Source organism: Anas platyrhynchos, chromosome 5 (assembly GCF_047663525.1).
Source record: "Anas platyrhynchos isolate ZD024472 breed Pekin duck chromosome 5, IASCAAS_PekinDuck_T2T, whole genome shotgun sequence".
Lineage (NCBI taxonomy): Eukaryota > Metazoa > Chordata > Aves > Anseriformes > Anatidae > Anas > Anas platyrhynchos.
The window spans coordinates 65,091,871-65,113,465 of NC_092591.1; the positions used below are offsets into that span (position 1 = coordinate 65,091,871).

A 21,595-nucleotide genomic window follows, 5' to 3' on the forward strand; every position below is an offset into this window, starting at 1 on the left:
TTACAGGACATCAGAGTTACCGTGGGCAGAGTTACCGTGACACATTTGTTGTGACAGCACGAAGGTTCCGAGGGAAACCAAGAAACAACTCCTGAGATGAAGTTGTTCTGATTAGAAAAGCTAAAGTTAATTCCCCAAAAGTCTTTTGTCTCCTCATAAATCTGCATTTGACTACTGACCAGTTTGTGATTTCTTAATTTTTTAATTATTATCTGATGTTTTTAGCTAGCAAGGTCTTGTAATCAGAATTAGTCCCACAGCCCCATCTGCAGAGAGCTATGTGCTTCCCGAGAAGGATGCAGAAATTCAACTTTGGTTAATTTCACCACAAACCAAATGGACCCTTTTGGTCTTCCATACCTGCTACAGTGAGAGCAGACATTATCAGGAAGGGTCTAACAACCGATTTTTCTCAGACTTGAGGGGGACAAAGGTAGGGAGCGCCCTTCTGAAGCCCAGTTCGCCCAGTTCAAGAAATCCTCTAACAGCATACTGTTTGAATAGAAATACACCTCAGAAAGGGGAAGATTTGGATTACCTAAGAAACAATGTCACTACTCATTTCTGAGTGAAACAGCCTTCCCACCTTGGCCGGTCGTTAAATTCTGTTAGACGCTGAGCATTTGTAGTAGGCACCTCCAGCAGAACGCAAGCTTGTAACGAGCTGCACTACACTGCCTCTTACTGCCAGCATGTTTCACCACCAATACACAAGCTGGTGGTTAAGATGAACCATAAAACCGATGCTGTACCTGAATTTTCATAAGGCTAGGCAGAGAAGCAGGTGCTAAACATTGCCTGGAATACAAAGTGAAGAGGAGGATGCAGAAGCACTAGCTATGTGGATCCACTGTGAGTGGATGCCTTGCTAAAGCTTTCTGAGTGAAAATTATCTGAAGTGTAAGATGAAACACACTACATTAAATCATTCCAAAGAGCGTGAAGATCTGACTAGAGATTGAACTTCTTGTTCACCCACTGTTCCCGTACTTTTCCCTAGGGACTGGTCTCAAGTACTGACAAACTGAACACAAACCCGGGGGATGTTGAGCTGGACTCACACGGACTTCTCTTCTGTTTCTATTATCTCCCAAAGCCTACCCCACTAACCTTACACTATCCGTCAGGAGGCATTGAGCTATCCCAGGAAGGAGAACAGGGATCAGAAACTATCAGTGACATTTTCAGTTTGGTCTAATGAGGCACCTGGAACTTAAGACACTGAGGTAAAAAGCTGAACTACTTTGAATGAACAGTCTTGAAAAGCTAGAAGATGAATATCCAAAATATGTGTACAATAAGGTTGTGAGAATTTCTCTACTTCTGGTTCCTGGTTTATCTTCTGCCCAGACTTGTCTCTTCAGGCCGGTGGGACAGCGCACCTCTGTCTCACTACGGAGCGGCAGGACAGCACAGCTCAGGGTTCAAAATGACCACAGTACAATTCGGTCCTCGGTGCTATGAGTTTAGTTCTTTTGGGTTGCAGCAGAAGTACAAAACATGAAATACTAAGCTTACATTCCGTACTTACAGTTTTATCATCTGTTCAAATTAGTTAACAAGCACGCTGATAGAACTAAGAACAGCAGTTAAGATATTGTGTGTATAAAAAATATATCCGTGCCCCAAACCTTCCTGTGTTCCAACGGCTATATCATGGTAAAACTATATACATGTAAAATAAATAAATAAATGGCACTAGCACAAAGGTAGATTGAAGTTCCCAGGGTTGATAGGCAGCAGCATCAGTATGGGTTCAAGAAGAAAGATGCACAAGCATCCTTTATTCTGCCAGTTCATGTCATGGCTATTTTGAAATGTTTCTACAGTAGAGCACAGAACTCAATGCTTCTTTAGCCAACAGAAAATGAGCAGATATTTCAGCCTCATGGAAGTCTAACAGTCTCACAAACTAAAACACTACTTTATAATTACAACTGTCTACCTAACTACTTGCTGGCAGGGATTCTGCATGTAGTAAAAGATACCTACACTACATAGGCTATTCGGTGTTTCAGAACACCTGTGAAGTACTTTCTCAAATCTGCAGGACACCTCACTACATTTGAAGGATAGTGAAGTGGTGTGTGTGTTTTGACAAAGTATTGAAGGTACTTACATCCTACTGTAGTGGGTTTACGTGGCAAGGTTTTGGTAGCAGGGGGCCATAGGGGTGGTTTCTGTGAGAAAGATCTAGAAGCCGCCCCATTTTTGGGAAGGGCCCCATTATTTTCCAGATCTGAGCCAATAAGCGATGTTGTTTTGCGCCTCTGTGAGAGCATATTTAAGACAGGGAAAAAACGCTGCGCCACACAGCAGCCGGGAGAGTCAAGGGAGTGAGAAACAGCCTTGCAGGTGCCAAGGTCAGTGCAGAAGGAGGGGGAGAGGTGCTCCAGGCGCCGGAGCACAAGTCCCCTGCGGCCTGTGGTGAGGACCATGGTGAAGCAGGATGTCCCCCTGCAGCCCATGGAGTACCACGGTGGAGCAGGGTTCCACGCTGCAGCCCGTGGAGGAGACCACGGTGGAGCAGGTGGCCCTGCACCGACGGAGGCTGCCGCCTGTGGAAGAGCCCTGCTGGAGCAGATTCCGGGCCGGACCTGTAGCCCGTGGAGAGGAGCCCACGCAGGAGCAGGTGACCTGGCAGGAGCTGCTGCCCGTGGGGGAGCCAGGTTGGAGCAGTTTTCTCCTGAGGGATGGACCCCATGGTATGGACCCATATCTGGAGCAGTTCTGGAAGAGCTGCTGCCTGTGGGAAGCCCACGCCGGATCAGTTCATCAAGGACTGTATCCCGTGGGTGGGACCCCACAGCACAGGGGACGAGAGTGACCGAGAAGGAGCGGCAGAGAAGAAGTGCTGTAGACTGACCATAACCCCCATTCCCCCGTTTCCCCTGCGCCGCTCGGGGGGAGGAGGTGGAAGAGGGTGGAGGGGGGGGAAGGTGCTTTTGGTTTCTTTCCTTTGTTTCTCACTTCTCTCACTTATTAGTAATGAGCAATAAATCTTACTATCTATCTTCTTATGCTGAATCTGTTCTGCCCGTTACAATAATTATTGCGTGATTTTCTTGACCTTATCTCAACCCTAGAGCCCTTTTCACATATTTTCTCCCCATTCCTCTTTGAGGAGGGGGAGTGAGAGAGCGGCTGTGGTGGAGCTCGGCTGCCCACTCGAGCGGAACCATGACACCTACATATGTTAACAACCTCATCTTAAAAAAAAAAATAAAACACCCTCATATCCCAATTTGACTATGACAAAATGGATAGGCCCTGACAGATTTTTTTGGTTTACTGACAGGATTAGTGTTCTGCCAGACAATCCAGCTGCACCAACTCACGCTGTCCTTGCACAGCTCTTGTATCCAATGCACAGGAGGGCAGGAGCACACAGCCGAGCGCGGGGAAGGAGCAGGACTGCCTTTTCTGGCAGCAGCTCACTGCCTCATATGAGTCCATTGCCTCAGCTGCAAGGCGAGCATGCCCCCCAGCCAGCACCATCTTCTGATGGGCGCTGTTTCTGGTGCGCGTTTGGAAAAGTTACCAGAAGTGAGTACTCTTTTCAGAGAGCAGTATGCCAACACAGGAGGGTCCCCGCCGCCCCTTCAGCCCACCCTAGCGCTGAGGGGACCGAAGGCTCCCCCCGGGCAGCTCCAACCCCGCAAGGCCTACCGAGGAGTTGTCAAGTGGTATTAGCGCATCATGCCATGAAAATGAGCGAGGTGCATTTACGGTTCCTTAACGGTGAACAGATTCTCCAAACTAATCTGTGATAAAAGAGCATTTCCTATAAGGAAAAATAAAACTTTCACCTATCTATTTCACAACAATGAAAGGTTCGGGAATCTAGTATTTCCACAGCTCAACGCCAAAATAGATTACTTAATTATTCATTTCTCCAGATCTTTTTGGTGTAAAATCTGAAAGTAACTCAAACAACAAAATCTTCAGAATAAATATGGGCATGTGTTAGAACTGAGAGAAAAAATCACAAGAACAGACTTTCACATGTTTTTCAGAACACCTACAAGGAAGTATCAGTTGGGTGTGGTGGCATCCTCTAAAATACCTTTTGTTAAACAGATGGAAATGAAACTTGTGTGCCATCAGCCTCTTGTGGTGGCATGTTGAGAAGTAGCAAAGCTAGTTAGAAAATAATACACATGTACAGATTTAAGAAATGGACAACGTTTCACTGTAGATGTTTATTCTACTTATAGTAACAAAAACCTGTGAAGTCGTCATATAAAATACAATTTACAGAAATTTCTATCAAGTAAACCTAAACAAACACACTTGCTTTTTGCATACTTTTACGTATATCTTTAAATTAAAAACATCTCATTAAGAAAAATCTTACACCATAGTAGATGTTTGCATTTAATACCGCCTCTTTGCATTTTAACATTTTGTCTACGGGTTCAGAATACAGACCAATATTACTAATAATTAATATTACTAAATAATTAATAATTGATAATTATTAAAATTACTAAATAATTAATAATTAATATTACTAATAATTAATATTACCAATCTTCTGTTCAAACTTAATGCAGTTTTATACCTTTTTCAGTGGACAGTCTTATATACACTACCAGCATAAGCAGGGTCTGACAACAGTGACACTTTTTTTTTTTCTTTTCTTTTTTTCAGGAGCAAAACACTTTTAGAGTGGAAAGTACAGGAAAATGGAGACATTTCTTAAATTTCCAGCAAGGTTCTGCCAAAAGAAAACCCAAGAAATGTCCCACATAATTAATTTAAATCGAAGAAATAAATTCCATGGCCCATTTAATAAACTTCTTTTATTTAACAAACTTCTTTTTCTTTCCTTTGGTATACCAATTCATTTGTAGTCTTAGCTCTTTGCCAATAGATGTCTGATTTTTTTAATTTTTTTGCTGGTTATAAAGGTGCTACTTTTATATACTCTTTAATTGCAGGTTTGTAAAAATGTGAAATTAAAAACCCCTCATCCACATGAAAAACTAGGTACGTTTTTTTTCGTTGTTGTACACTTAACAGATGGATTTCAAAACACAAAATACCTGTATATAAAAAGGAAGATAGTGCACTTTAAGCTTATAACATTCCATTTTCAAATCCTCCGTCCAATAATCAGTAACACTGTTCTTCTGCAGCCTTCTCCTAAATACGCATGACCCTTGCATTGTAAAATAAACAAGACAGCAATATTTGACTCCTTGTTTAAAGCGTGTGCTGTGGGAACAACTTTGACACCAAAATATCACATACATGAGATGTAAAGGTATGGCTCCTAAGGTCTTGATTAAATTCTTTTACAAAATTACAATTCAAGTTACTGGAAAACATAACCTTATAATTTTAAAAAACAATATGGGCTCTTCTTAGACTTTTTCCATTTCTGTACTGTAAATGGAAATTTTAAGGTAAAGATGCAAGTAGAAAAAACAAAATCTCAGAACAGGTAACGCTGTGAATTTTTATAAGAAAAACATTATGCACAAAATGCAGCAAGTGAAAGTCCAGTATGTTCTTGCCTTTTACCTATTTGAATATTGTCGTTCACAGTTGTTCAAAAATTGCTAATTTGTCAGTACATTTTGTAAGGCTAGATTTACAACAGCATTTTTGCAAAGGTGAGAATATACAGTATATACAGAAGACATTGACTCAGTCCTTGCAGTGGTGTATATTATCTATGGAAAATATAACAGCAGTTATAGTTCTATGACTGATTAGTGGAAGATGAAGCTTCTGCTTCTGTTGGTTTCTGACCTTCCTTAGGTGTTTCTGGCTTCATCTCTTTACCGATCTCCCTACTTTTACTCCGATCTTTCCGATCTTTTCCTCTTTCACGATCTCGATCTCTGTCTCGATCTCGCTCTTTTTCCCTGCTTCGATCCCGGTCTCGGTCTCTGTCACGATCTCTGTCTCTGCTTCTTGATCGTTCTCTGTCACGTTGGTTTCTGTCTCTGTTTTTATCCCATTCTTTATCTCTGTGTCTCTCCCAGTCCCTGTCTCTGTTCCAGTTTCTGCCACGGTCTGTTTCCCAAGGTCTGCCATGTTCTCGATCCCTTTGTCTTTCCTCAAAGGGTCTGCTTTGTCGATTATCTGCTTGCTGAGGCTCTGGCTGATCTAAAACCTTGTCTTTACTTCCTCCTTCGTATCTCTCTCTCTGTCTCCCTTCAAATGTCTGGCCTCTAAATTCAAGATTTTTGCCTTCTCGGAAGTCAGATCCTGACCACTGTCCTTCTGACTCGGGCCCTTGCCCAGGAATACCAGAAAGAGGTGCAGACGGCCCAGCTTCCTCCCACGTCTCCTTTCTGTGGCCTGGTGGATGACTGGGAAGGTCCAGGAGTGGTCTTGGGGTTGGCTTCATATTTTGTGGCGACTGTGGTCCATGCTGTGTAGAAAATAAGGAAGGAATGGGACCCTTTTGACTTCCAAATCTTCCAGGGGCAGATCCTCTTTGTCCATCGTTACTTGGAGAAACATGCTCTTCTGAGAACTGTGGCGCTGGGCCTCTAAAATTAGCTCCATGAGGTCCTCCGTGTGCATTGAGCATCAGTGGTGCTGGAGGTCCTCCTTTCTGCCCAGACAAAGAAAACGGACCTCCAGCTCGGTTCTCCTCAAAGTGCTGTGGGAGAGGTCCACCCTCACCCTGAACTGGTGGAGATTCAGTTTGTTCTACAAATTGATGAGGCTGAGGGTTTCTTTGTTCTTCGTATTGCACCGCAGAAAGACCCCTGTCTGGTTCAAAGTGACCAGGTCCCTTTTCCTGAGAAGTAAACATTGGATTTGCCTCGTTTGACCAGGATACTTTGTGCATATCTTGCAAAGACTGACTGTCATTAGATGTGGAGAAATTAGGCTGAAAAGACATACTTGGAGGTGTCAGAAGCAGCACTTTACGTAAAGGCCTGGATGTAGAAGGTTCTGCAGAAACTGCTTGACTCACATTTTCCAAAGTAACTTGAACAGTATTTTCAAACTTGCTATTAGGTGCCTCTTTTTGGAGCACTGCAGGAGGCTTTTCACTGGAAACCCAGTTATCACCACCGTAACTAAGCTGAGTAGCAGGAATTAAAGTTTTATCTTCCTTACCAAGTGAAGTCTGCAAAGTGTTTGGAAAACTCGCTTGAGGGTCACAGCTCTGGTTTAAAACTTGTGCTTGCTGATTGGAAGATGAAGGTAAATCTACTTTTTGCGCAGCCTCTTGGTCCTGATGGAACAATTCAGTCTCTATTAGGGAAGATTTTGGTGGAGGTGACATTAAAGCATCAGACACCGAGAAGTGAGCCACTGAAACACCAACAGCTGCTCGTTGTTGTCTGAGGGCTTCTTCTTGCTCCTCAGTTTGTCGTTTCTGCTCTTCTAATTGTTTGTTTAATTCTTCTAACATTTTTTGCAGTTCCACCAAGGATGAAGACGCAGATAAATCTGGCACATACGAGGCAGGTGTTTCCACGGAAGTGTTTTTAGTGTCTGTATACATTTTGTTAGGTAAATCATCAACCGTAACTTTTGCTTCCTCCAAGATAGTTTTGTCTTCCAGATCATAGGCCTCGTCCTTTAGTTCTGCTGTGTTACTGGGCTTCTCCACACTATACAGTTTTTTGCTTTCACCGGTCTGCATTTCAAAAGCTTTCTCTGGATCATCTTCTTCTTCGGTATCGTATGGCCTGTCATCCTCCTCATCTTCTATAGCTTTGTCTTTTGACATCTGTCCAAACTGTTGTACAATGGGATCTAGCAAAGGAACAGCTGACACACCTCCATCCACAGCTGCTTTAGCTTCCTGATTTGAAGACTGGACAGTTTCAGTCTCCTTAGCAAGAGGTTCAAAAGTCTTCTTTTTACCAAAAAGTGTCTGGGGGATGTACTCAACAGGTGTGGTAGTTTCTGAGGATGAAGAATGCGTAGCAGTAGCACTTGTAGAAGCGGTAGCTGAAACTGGTGGTGGTACAGTACTTGTGGTTCCACTCTTAGTCGAGGACGGTATTTTTAATACTGAAGGTGTAACTGATGAGGTTTCTGGAACGGGAAGTGGGGGTGGAGGTGGAGGAGATCCAGGTAGTGTTGTACTTACAGCTGAGTCTCCCGAATACAGTGTGTATTTCGGAGTTTTCTTTTCTTGTGAAGAAGCTACTGGCCCCTTAGAGTACAGCGATGTTTCTGTTTCCTCTTGCACCTGAATTCGGCTGCGCTTTTTCTCTATTTTGTCTGTATCCATGGTAGTAGCAAGACGCTTCCCTTTCTGACAGATAACCAATCCAAGAATTAAATTCGGACGTGAAGACTCGAGACCTGAAAGGAAACACAAAGATTGCATGTGTAAAAAAACTACTATTTTTTATCTGTGTTCTCAATAGGGACTTATCATTTTATATAATGGCAGCTATGAGTCATAACAGTAACAGTTCTTCTAAATTTCATGCAGTGACATTATCCCATAAGCCTATGTGTCTATATTTAATTACTATTTATATAAATTTGTATACAGTAACTAAAAATGTTTTAATTCTTTCCCTGATATTTTTTTAATATTGCAGTAACAGGTGAATCTTACTGAAAGATGTCCTTGTAAATGTCTCTGCTGTTCAAAAATTAAAGAAAGTTTTCCTATTTTTGTATTATTACTTTCTACTTATTATTGTCCGCTTCCTCCCCCAATCAAATATTTCCTTTCTAAATGCTTTGCAAATACCTTATATACACAGAGATACTGATAAGTGAGAAAACCTGGACAAGCAATCTAACTTTCTGTAGGGCTACGTTGGAATTGAAGAACTAGAAATAAAGAGAAAAAAACTAATGCTATTAAAACAAACAAACAGACAAACAACAACAACAAACACTTCACTTTCTGTTACAAAGAAAGCACGAGGCATTGTTAAACTTAATAATTACATTTCTGTTCTAATCTGTGCTAAAATACCGGACTGACATTTACACCATTCCATCAAGGTGACTTTTAACACTGTTGTAGAATTGAGTTTGATGCCACAGACCCTTCCCTAAGTAAGAAATGTGAGCAGAATTACTCCATTGTGAAAGCTTCAGGCTTGAATCCCTGGAGAAGCATTTCCAGAAATGACCAGAAAGTTTCCCATAAAGAGGAAAAATGCAAACAGCTGAAGGTCCGTTTCACATTATTGTATTCCTTCCTTGTACATTCACATTTCCCACAGGCACTCGTGGAAGACAAATACAACCAGAATAAAGAGCAGGGAATAAATCCTTTAACATACAGTCAGTGGCAAATGTAGAAAAAACATATAAAGAGAGGATTTTAACTTCTGGATTTAGTGACTTGAGATCCTCATTTGGGAGCCATATTAATATTTGCATCCAGCAAGGAACCAATAATACAGAAATGAAACTAACAGCAAAGAGATTTACTGTGGTTATACGATGAGGACTCTAAAACCTACACTGTCCCTTATATTCATGACCCTTAAGTAAGAGTTTAAAAGAGGTGTAATATATGAATTTATGTATATCTTTAGTCTCTTACTAAACAAAACCAACTGCTCACTAAGGAACAACTTATAAATAACTAATTATTGCCACTGAAAACTTCTTGATACCAGCAAAAACCCAAACTTCCCATAGTTGCAGATAAATTCTATTTGCCATTACCAGTCATAAGTATGAACCTTTGCTGAAACAACGGAATTCAAAGTTTTAAGGGGGCTCCTAAATTTACTATCTTATGAGAAAATTACATCAGCTGTTTTTATTTGTATAGCTGAAATTATATTCACGTACGCTAAGAAAGAATGAAATGAGGTAAGCCTATTTCTTAAGTTCAATGTGAGGTTTCCTCAGCAAGAGGATTATAACCAGGTAAATCAAGACGATGACTTCTTCAACACAGCTTCATTAAGCATAAATATTTCATTAAGCAGTAACCTGCCTAAATTCTGAAATTCTGTGTTCTTCTGACTGTGACTGGTAATAGTGCAGCACGCCTGTTTTAGCCACAGAATGGAGAGACCAGCAAAATCTGGTTACTCACTAGAAGGTCTTTGCAAAAAGACAGAAAAAATTGGGGCCAATGCAAAATCTACTTGAAGTTTCCTATCAGAAGCAGCTCTCATTTTAAGTATTTTGAAAAAAAATAACACTGAAATTTGATTGAATGCATTCTAGTTCCACAGCTGATTTCAGATTACTTCAAAGTTCAGTGTTTGAGTTTTACATAGTTCTGTGGTTGAGAGGATGTTGGCCATGCTGGTTTAAATAAACTTCTATTTTTCATTTAGTAGCACATATTATTTCCTACTTGTACATTTAAAATTCAGTGCCAAGTTTTTTCCTCCAGATAGAGTATTTCAGTATTTTGTGTTGCCAATTTTCACTTTCTTCCATGGTTAGAAATATATATATATACACACACGAATTATCAATGCATCAAGAAAATGACCTAGCTATACTAACCAAAACTAAGACTTGCTTATAATTTAGTTTGCTTATAATTCTATACAGATTGCCCTTGTGAGAGGGCAGGGACGGCAAGATGTACAACGAAAGGAGGCAGGACAGGAACTAAACAAGTAATTATCTTTGGTGAATCTAAGATTATTTGGAAAGGATCACAAATCCTTGATTCACCCAGTTAAAAACTCCTTTCAACCCACTGCCTAAAAGCAATCCTAGCAATTCTGATCACTATAGTTTACTACCCCAGATGAAGTTACATTAATACATAACATCAGGGCATAGCTCAAAAGACAGCTTACTTGGGAAGACTGTGTACACTCTGAAGAGACTCAATAGTTAGGTATGATTCACTCTGAGTGACTGCTTTACATTTTTTCTTTATCAGCATGTGAGTAAGGACTCCACATTTGGTCAGCATCGACCCGTGCAGAGGATCTCTCAAATCTGTGTTCACCCTACAACTCCTCGTAAGCATTCACTGTTCTTCTGTCGTTAGCGTATTGGTTATCTGCCCTTCTGCAGAGACCTGTGATTTATCCAACTAGTCACAACATGCATCTCAAACACTGACTAATTGAAACGAGCAGGTTTCAAAAATCTATTGGACTGTGTATCTAAAATTAACAGCAAAAAGATAGAAAAACAGTTCTGAATCCCTGTAAGAGACAGAGATCGTCGCTAATAAAATCAGAGTAAAACTTAAACACACGTTCAAGATAAATTCCAAAGCTAAATTAACAACGGTTATAACTGAATCTGTTTAGTTTGGTCAGAGAAGAAATCCATTACAATTTTACATTTTGATACTGTAGTTTTCAACAGATGCCTAACCCAGTTTCTAAATTCATTCAATCCAAAGCGATCACACAGTAAGTGCTTCTTTTGGATGGAAATATACAGCCAGACCAGCACTTCAAAGCTCAGTCCCATTCCATTTCCATATCCGTAAATAGGTTTCAATATCCATAAATAGGTTAAGTGCCTAATTTTAGGTAATAACTACATGAAAATGTTGGCTGCAGTCTCCAACTATTGCTCAATAACTATCTTTCACAAGCAAGCATTTTAAGTGCTGCAAGCTATGTTAGTAGCTTTTGATGCTAAATTATTTATAAAATATTGTTAAATGCATTCTGCATTTGAAGACCACGATGGTGTTAAGAAGTTACATCCTGTAATTAAATCTATTTAAACAAGATGTATTAAATATTACTATGGGATTAATTTATTTTTTTTTTTCGTTAAATACGTTTTTTATTTTCATGAAATCAGTTTTGCAGTATTTATCTACGTAATGGCCACATATTGTCCCTACCATCCGCAGCTGCTAGGAAGTTAACTGTACCACTAAGGATACATCCCTAATTTCTGTACACTGATGGCAAAACTTAGGGAACAGACCTATGCCACACTTTTAACTGCAGAGACCAATACAAGCAAAGCTGTAATCATTATCAACACGCCGTTTAAATACTTGTCCCAGTTAATTGTGAAAGCATGATTGAAAACTATCAAGTTGGTGTATCTGGATTCAGTGATAGAGATCACTTCCACCGCTGTAACACTGCTGCACATTACGGTACATTTGCTGAATGGGAGTGGCTGACATCAAAAATATGTTGTTCTACTACTGCTGCTTTCCATACTGGTATGAGTACTCTAAATATCTTGAAGAGATTTCATGCCTTCATACTTAAAAACACTTCCAAGCTTAAACTAACGGAAGAGATACTGCGGCATGCCCTCTGCTGATACACTTTTTAAATTAAAATTCTTCTATTTTAAATATGTATGGTACCCGATACATTTCCAACATTGCCAATAAATCCCTCCATAAGTGCGTCTTCCTAGTGCTAATAATGACTGATTATACCTTTTAATTTTTTTTCAAAGTGTTTTCAGATCTACAGATGAAAGTGCTAAATAGTGTTGTGTGTATGTGAAACGAGACAAACAAATTCACATACAGTAAACTACCAGAAAAAAAAAAAAAAAAAAAAAAACACAATGCTGAACATCCCACCAACAGATAATATCTGGTAATAAATATCTGAGGTGGTTGAAGTGAATAAATGTGAATATCCTTCCACGTTCCTCTATATTTATATCACCCATGACAAAGTTTTGTAGATCTTCTAGGCACTACAGCAGGTCAGAGGTCCTCAGTTGTGTTCCAAATCCAGTCCATCAGAAAGCAGGATTCATAACAGATTCATAATCCGTATGCACCTGATGGAGCTGGTTGATACAGCTGGAATATCTTCCAGCTAGGACTTCTGGAGTGATGGGATTATTGTCCTCCCCCTCCTCCCGCCCCCAGTCATATTTATCAAAGTATCTTACACTGTCATGTTTTTTGAGTACTTGCTAAACTCTATTTGAAGGTACACAAATTTAAGGAGACAATGACCACTTTCCAAAAAATATCTTTATTGGGTATAAAAAACAGTAAATTCCGTCAGATGTCAGTAACAAGTATGTATTACAAGTCTTTTACGCTGCGGTATTAATACATGCCTGCAAGTGTTTATACCTATGTTTCTTCTGGGCAATTACCTCCAGTTTTGAAAGAACTTTTCCTATTTACATTTTGTAAAAACCAGCCTGACATTCCTCATTTCTATACTAATACTAACAAGTCTGTCTACTTTTGCCAGGCCTCCACTTTAAAAGCTTCATTTGAAATGAAATCTACAACAGAAATATAAAAGATAATGTACAAGGACAGCCTATGTTTGCTCAAGAATGCAAGGAGGGGAAGATCATTTAAATGCTTCCCTAGAGCAGGTTAAGACAGGCTCAGAGTGTATGAGAAAAATCTTGTCCAAGAACACAAAGCAAGCGCCCTTTGCAATTTCATGCAGGAAAGAAGAGTATTTTCCTAGCATTACATTACTTGTTGGTGGTGTTTTTTTGTTACTGTTTTTTGAGTCGTATGCCATTAACATGTGAAAACCTGGCCAGGCAGAACACACCTCTGTTTATGAATATAAGCCCTGAGAATGCTTTATTGAGTTTAGTCCTAAACTTGTATTTGGGTAGCAGAGGACAGTCAGCTTGTCAGAAAGGTCAGCTCCTTACATGTTTTAGTGTGTAATTATTTTGCGCTGTTTAGTATTTTGCACACCATCCTTACAACAATGAAGTATTGCCTTCATTGTAACCTGTAGCTCTTAAGCTCCTCAACCTGTTACTCTATATGAAAAAAGGTACTTATTTGGAAACTAAGCATATGCACCGCCTCCATCCTCAGATGAAGGTGACTTCAAATTTTGTAATATAAAGGTGTTTCACATCTGAATTCATTCTCATTTCTTCTGTTTCCATGTTCAATGCACAAAGATGGAGCAAATTCGAGCCATACATTACTGCTGATAACTCTAACTAAAAATAGAAGAGCGTAATATATACCAACCTATACCACCTACTGTCTGCCACCTACGCAAAAGGAATTTGCCTGCTCCCAGGCAAACCAATGTTCTGAAGTCAGTGATTTGTCTGGAACTTGATCCAGGTAGCACAGAATATTTCAGACCCCGTGTACATGCATATTGCATGCACAGCGTAATACATACCATGAGATAACAACAATGTAGTGAAACCATAAACGTTACCTTTGTCTTCAGAGATTTCTTGACTGCTCCGTGGGATAAGAGTCTCCTATGTGATTTAGGGGACAGCACATGGCTTGTAGGGACCTAAAACTTGGTGGATTTATGGGTTGTTGAAAGTAGGGTCGGTTGAATGTTCTGATAATGTTTGCTTGTTTGTCTCAATATAGTGGCTGTTCTATGTACTCCATTTGATGGGTAAACAAATCCTCCTAACAGCAGAGATTTATCTTGTTGGAAAGGCTATGTGAGTTTCAGACCATGTCACCTTGAGATGATTGACTTTGCAATTTTTTCCTATATGCACACTTTTAAAATGTTTTTATAAAATTATGTATTTTTTAATTCTGCTTACATTAAACATTCAAAACCAATTGGTCTCTGATTTACTCGTTTTGTAATTTTACCTAGCAGTTAACCTCCCCTAAATTTTGTGCTTACCTGGTCCCTTAAAGGGCAAGAGGTTGGAAGGAATTGGGTCCTTAGAACTCAGTGGGATCAGGTAGAGATTCTTGACATGTCTGTTGTTATTAGTTACAACACCAAAACAACGACGACTGCTAAAATAGGAGTAGAGAGAGATATAGGCAACTTCTTCTTCTTCTGTGGCAGGATGGAAACGAATCAAACGAATCAAAAACAATTCCTGAAATACAAAATCAAAGTGGAAAAATTCAACCTGTAACACATCAGCAAATAAAATCGTTTTCCACTTTCATCCAATATAGGATGAAAGTCTGGAGCAGCTTTAAACCAAGATTTAAGAAAATACTGTCATTCAATTGGTAATATTAAACCAGAATCAATTTTGTCATTTTCAGAAAGACCAACTATTTACGTATCTCACATCAAGCTACACCTCTTTAGGTTCAGAATATTCAAATAATTATGAAAGAAATGGAAAATTCTTAGATTATATTTGCATACTGGCCTTCATTTTTACTAAATCCATAAGGGTTTTAGTAGTAAAATTTATTACATACGCTTACTAATAATTTCCTAGTCTTTTAAAATTGAATTTCTATCTTCAGTAACTGAATAAATAGATTGTTTATATTCAATCATTAAAAAACAATAGGTTGTATGAATGTTTAACTACTACACAGGGGAAAGACGATTGGCAGCTCAACAGGCAAACCTGTTTCTTCAATAAATCAAAAATTTCAATGGAATAAGTGGTAGCAGGAGTTTTCTAGGTATGATCGACATCAATATAAATTAGTAACAAGGAAATTCTATCAAAAGCTGCTGTATATTTCTTCCTGGTTTTCCAAAGGATTTTAAGTAAATACCTTACAAAGTGAAGATTGGAGTTTGCCAACATAATCCCAGACTGCCTTCGGTGAGATCTTCCCACCAATATGAATCGTGTCTGGTAAATCCTAAACAAGAAGCATTACATGGTCGTATAAGAAAAGGAAAGAGAGGCTACAGTTTTGAACCAGCACAGATTGCCCCATCCCAGTAGCTTAGGCGATAATACAGTACTATGTTTTACTGAACTTGCACATATACATTCCTAATTTCAGACAGGCTGTTTCCAAAACGCAAGGAGTTCATTATGGCATATTACTGGAAGGCTGGCAGTACACACAAAACAGAAAAAGCACTGCCTGACGAAGATAGCAGTGGAAGGTCAAATACTTTTGGATGCCTATCAGCCGATTCTATTTGTTAGCTTTGCTTTTACAGGGAACCTGTTATATGTAGTATAGCTTTTATCTACGCTTTCAATTGATCTGAAATTTTTGCACCCATATGAATTCTAGTTAGCTTCCTGTCATGATGACAGTGAAACCTGTTTTAGCAAAAACAACAAGAGAGCCACCAACCCTCCTAAGAAAAGACCTAAACTACACGCCTGAAACCCTCAATCACAACAAATACACTTCTTCAGAGAAGTTAAGTAACTGCTCAGTTGTTTCATCACAAGCTGTCATACTACCTAATTAGTTGAATGTACACCCTCCCAAAATAGAAAAGCAGTTGCATCAAAGTTAATCAAAGGATGATATTTTTAATAAATGGCCAAACTTTTCTAATAGATCACATCAGTGATCCATCCATCTGTTTGTGAGCAGAACAAGGCATCTCTTTCAAAACACATGCTGATGATGCTTCTCGTCAAAACCTGATCTTGAAATCAAGCTATTATTCTATGTTAGATACTAACATATATATAAACATATTAACAGACATGAGAATTCTTCACAAATACGTGAGGAATTTTTTTTAAAAGGCTTTCTCTCCTCCCCCCTGCCTCAGGCTACTGTTCCTATTACTAAAGGAGATTACTAAAGGGATGCAATTTTTTTTTTTGTTACACGTCCAATATAACACCATACACAGTGACCCCAGCCTTTCTAACAACAGGAACTGCAATACATTCTAAACGCATAAACATGTCAGTGCTAACCTCACTAAGATAATCAAAGCACCCGGAGACAGGATATGCTTTAGTGATAAATTTGGCCACACTCTGCAGATTAATAAATCCTTTCCAAATGGTGTTGAGGCGAGAGAGGAAGAGAGAAGTATCGCTGCCTTGAGGTGAGCGTGGCTCAGCAACGCTGCAAAACAAATCCAAAAGAGAAACGTTATAGAGCACAGTAAGAATGCTTCCTTCTTCTTCTTTTCTTCCCTCCTCTTATTGATCAATTACTTTATTTTAAAAAAGCAAGTAACAGAAGCCTTAGTAAATGCTTTGTTAATGTTTTCCACTTTCATCCAATATAGGATGAAAGTCTGGAGCAGCTTTAAACCAACCCTCACAAACACTTAATATATTTGAATGCACATGCAGATTTAAAGTCAAATATCTTATAAGTTTTATTTATCTGTTAAAACACATTGAAGAATTTTTACTGTCAATATATAACGATGCTCAGAAAATTTTACCAACTAGAGAAGTTAAACAAGGAGATGACAAATTAAAAATTTAAAGTTCAGGTAATCGCATTTAAAGTTGAACATGCCTTTTGATTATTGGCAGGGGAGGGTAAGAAGCAAAGGGGGACAAACAAACTGAACATAGCGAGACCAGAGATTCAGTGGCTTAGCTTACTATTAAATATACACACCTGATATTGGGTGACTGATGAACAGCTAAGTATCTTGGATCTGCTGAGGACGATGGCTTTGTTAATATTGATTTGGGGACAGTCATAACTGGTTTTGACATTTCCTGCTTTGTCTCCCCTGTTAAAACTTCACCAGATGCAGTACCAGAACGCAGGGCTGTGGTCGTAGTACCAGAGGAGCCGCTCATTGGTGTTCTAGGCTCTCGGCCAGAAACTGTTACAGTTGTGACAACTGCACCAGTGCAAGAGGCAGGAAAAGTCGAAGGTTCTTCAGATGAAGTATCTGTGTTGTCATGGCCTTGGGTTGTAGGAATGGAAGTTCTTTCTAAGCTTGACTGGGAAACTGCTTCTGCTGCAGGTGCAACTTCGGTTTCCTCTGTGTTTTCAGAGGCTGCCTCTTTAGCAGGCTCCGCTGCTGCTGCTGGTGCAGAACTTTCATATTTTCGCTGAACTTCTGGTTTAGATTTTGACACTGCTTTTTTAGCAGAAGCCATTAATTTTATCTTCTTCGGTGGTAATTCATCTTCAGATGCTGAAATCTGACCTACAAAATTAATTTTAAAGTGTTTTTGATTACTGTTTAACAATGAAAAGGTCTGAAGAGAAAAACAAGTAAGCAAGCAATGCTCTTAATAATTCTTTTACTTCAGACAAAGTCAACACTGTAGATACCTGTACGGATTTTGCAGTTCAGGTCAAAAAGATGGGCTCGATGTTCATTTGTTGTATCCTTCAACATACTGCTAAAAACGTCTAGAGAAGGAGCACTATTTACATTTTGTACAGTTTGGGTTGACTTCTGCTGCTCCTGGAAATGAACAAACACAGAAAACATTCTGGTTGATTGCTAAATTCAATCATAAAAAAATACTTTTGAAACCGTTAATTCCAGTTCTTTAAAAAGATATTAAGGGCTGTGCAGAACTACTGCTCTGAGCAGCACTGACAAAAAGATGGAATTTTGAACTATTCTTCCCCTTTTATCATTTGTTTAAGAATATCATGTCAAACAGAGTTCTCAAATAGTATTTGTCCTCATTTCATTTCATGTAATTCTGAAGTAGATACTATCACATTAACTGCTTCCTGAGAATACAGAATTGTAATACTGATCACATTTTTGGGGGGGGAAACAATTGGCTAAGATTTTGCTGTAAACTGAGGCAAAGGTCTGAAAAACACGCATCATCTGATATTTTAGAAGCACATGCGATATATGCCCGATATTAGGTTGTTGCATTCCTTCAAACCAAAAGGAAAATGCTCATAGCGCACCTACTAGGTGATATTCTTACAGTTCATTGAAACAACCTGCATTTCTGATACAAAATTTGAGGCCCTAGTTAGCATTTATCTCCCTTGGCACCTCCATGCTAAAGCAATAGCTAATACTTACATCAGAATCAGACACCGGGGGAGAATCTTCCATATTTACATCTGGCACTTGTTCCCGTTTTACAGCTGCTTTCTTGATCTCGTGTGATTTGTTTCTTGACTGTAACATCTGAGAGAAACAAAAACACTTTAGTAACAAGTCTGCATACTGATTTTATAATTTTATTTTGTATTTTCTTATCAGTTGGCTAGTGGAAGAGAAAAAGCTTACGTTATTCATATTTCATTAGGAAGAAAACAATATATTAATTATGGGTGGTAAGGGCTGGTGAAGTTACTGTTAGTTCATATCTAAGGACACACTGGAGAATCGTATTGCTTACCGCTTTGGCTGGTTTCTCCTTCCATACAAACAGTTCTTTAGATACAAGTTCTTCGGGTTTCATTCTCACTAGTTTTGACAGTGAGATTTCTCCACGAAGAACACGATGAAGAAGTCCCTAAAAAAAAAAAAAAAACACACTTTGTTGCCATGCTGAATAACTTAAGCAACTAACATGATTTGCAGTGCTGGACTGTCAAAACCCTTTCAGGTTTCTTAATTCCCTATTAAAAATGCCAGTTAATCTTAAGAAAACTTAGCACGGTGCAGCAACCAGAAACTAATGATGAAATCATCATGAAGTATGAATTTTCCACATTACCATAAAATATACTATCAATTCTACTGAACAGGAATTTCGAGAGATGAACTGCCACTCCTGTTTCATATCTATAGTAGAATTTTTTTTAAAGAAATTACGTTGTCTAGTCACTATTCCCATCTGCACCAGCTTCTTTTTCCTTTAAAAGATAAATTATCATGTACACAAGTGGTCTCCCATACAAACCACAGAACGTCACAGAAGAAAAACATTTATTTTTTTTCTAAGAATGCCATTCAATAAACAAATATTTCGCTACAAAGGCCAATCTTAATAAATACACGCGATCCAACTGGACTTCCATTCCAACTGGATTATTTAATATTTGAATGGCTTTCAAACAATTTTTTAGAGCATAATTCATAAGTCTCTCTCTTGAAACTACATATTGATGTATTATTTAAAAAACAGAATATATTTCAGTACGTTTACTGTTTAAGTAAATTCCAAACCTGATTTTTTGGGTCGTCGAGATCGAACAGGATTCTACGGTATCTACTCTTGTATCGGTTGTCCGTAACTTGAAACAAATTAAACACCTCCTTTTCAATATTGAGTGCTACTTCCCCTACTTCACTCTCTGTCATGACCAGATCATCACTATCATTGACTCTGTTAAAAACAAGAAAGGGTATGCGCATTTATGTTAGGCACAAATTCTTCAGGCAGCATTCATAAAAACTAAATTTTCAGAGGAAGGAGTTAACCACGCTTTTATTCACTCAGTGAGGACTTCCTTAAAACACATTTCAAAGCCAAAGTCTATCTCAGGACCTCAAAATGTCAACAATGGCAACCTTTTGCTACTGTCTACAGAAGACCACGGAAGACAGCCTTAACGAACTGAAGCCAGGTCAGTCCTTACAAATCCTCCTACTCATGACACTGCAATTAGTTTTTTGTTGTTGTTTTTTGTCATGAGCTACTGAGGGAGCTAAAACACTTCAGTTTTAATCTTAGACCCTCCACTGTGAACAGCATTTCTATTTCAGAGACACTACCAGAGCACAGTGGCCTAAGTCTTGACAGCTGACAAGAGCTTTAATATTTGTGGGACAATGTTTCAGCTTTTTTTTTTTTTTTTTTAAAAAAAAAAAAAAGTAATACAGTTGCTAACTTTGGGAGAAGAAGGAACCTCTGCCTCAGCAAGCCCTTGCAACCTTTCACTGTGATATTCCCTACACTATGCTTCGTACAACCCCTACATCTCCAAACACCACCATTGCCAGATATCAGCTTCAGGTCACCTGCATTATAAACATCTCTATGCTGTGATTTAATTCTTCAACTGTAATTGTCTCTCACTACAAATGGGATAGTGACGTTTTTTTAAAGGCTTTTTCACATGCCCAATTATTTGGCATCAGATTTTTTATTTTTAATAAAGCTCTAATGCTAAAAATACTTGTAGTAATTTCTAGCACAAATTAAATCCCTTAGTATCACTTAGCAAGAAAGAAACAAAACTCTGCAGGCTAACCCTTTACTTCTAGTTGTAGTTTCCTATATAAAATAAGTGCTTTGAATTCCCACCCACCTCTTCCATAACATTTCTTTTAGGGACTGACGAATATATTGTCGAATCTGCGAGTTGGGCTGCGACTGGATAGGGCTAGCTTGTGTTTTTGCTTGACTACTTCCAGATGCAGTAGCTGTTAAAACAAAGAAGAAAATGCAGTATTAAATGCTTAACATTATAACTTCCTGTTTATGAAGACCAGCTGTCAACCTATAAGGAAGTCTGTGAAATACCTCTGGAGAACTACCAAGTATATAATTTAAGCCATCCATTTTTAAAGCCTTTTTAAAAAATGTGTAAAAGTTGACTTTTTTAAGAAGAAGTTTGCCTTTGATCCTGCAGAGAGCACTTCTCAGAGACTGTCTGAAGAGTTTAAAAGAGTTGCATTTTGGTTGTAAAGGTTGAAAATCTCAGTCACAAGCTATGCAAGAAAATTAAAAAAAAAAAAAGACACCACCTTCAAAGATTCCTGAGTTGGACTTCATGATTAAACTTCAAAATAAACAAACAAACATTTTCACAAAGTATATATACGTTCAAGCCATTTGGTTGCTAGTATGAGTATCACACTGTCGCTATAAACTATCAGATCTTCTCATTTACTTTCCAGTTAAACTCTAGATTTAATACTATAATATTTAATAATTAAATATTAAAACCATTGCTCAAACTGCGGCTATTTAATTCCCACCAACTATTCCATTCACAATATCCCAAACTGCCATTTAATGTTTTTTCTAACATCAATATATTGACAATACACATAATGCACAAGAAAATTTACAAATTACAAGCGAAGACTCCATATACTGAAGTTATAATTGCACAGGACTTTAAAAACAAGCATTTCTGTAGGTTGCATTTCACCTGTCCACATTTTGGCACTGACGGGAACAGTTCAGCAAAACGTAATAA

At 38.7% G+C, this 21,595-nt stretch overlaps 1 protein-coding gene across 1 annotated transcript; it reads right to left on the reverse strand.

Annotated features, from left to right (window-relative positions):
• Positions 1–4,292: 4,292 nt before the first annotated feature.
• LOC140002616 (death-inducer obliterator 1-like) lies at positions 4,293–17,691 on the reverse strand (the record flags this gene model as incomplete). The annotated part of the gene is made up of 5 exons (XM_072038526.1): positions 4,293–8,292; positions 14,484–14,688; positions 15,335–15,424; positions 16,459–16,612; positions 17,123–17,691. Coding segments are annotated over 5 exons (3,600 nt in total), but the record flags the coding sequence as incomplete, so codon positions are not given.
• Positions 17,692–21,595: the final 3,904 nt, after the last annotated feature.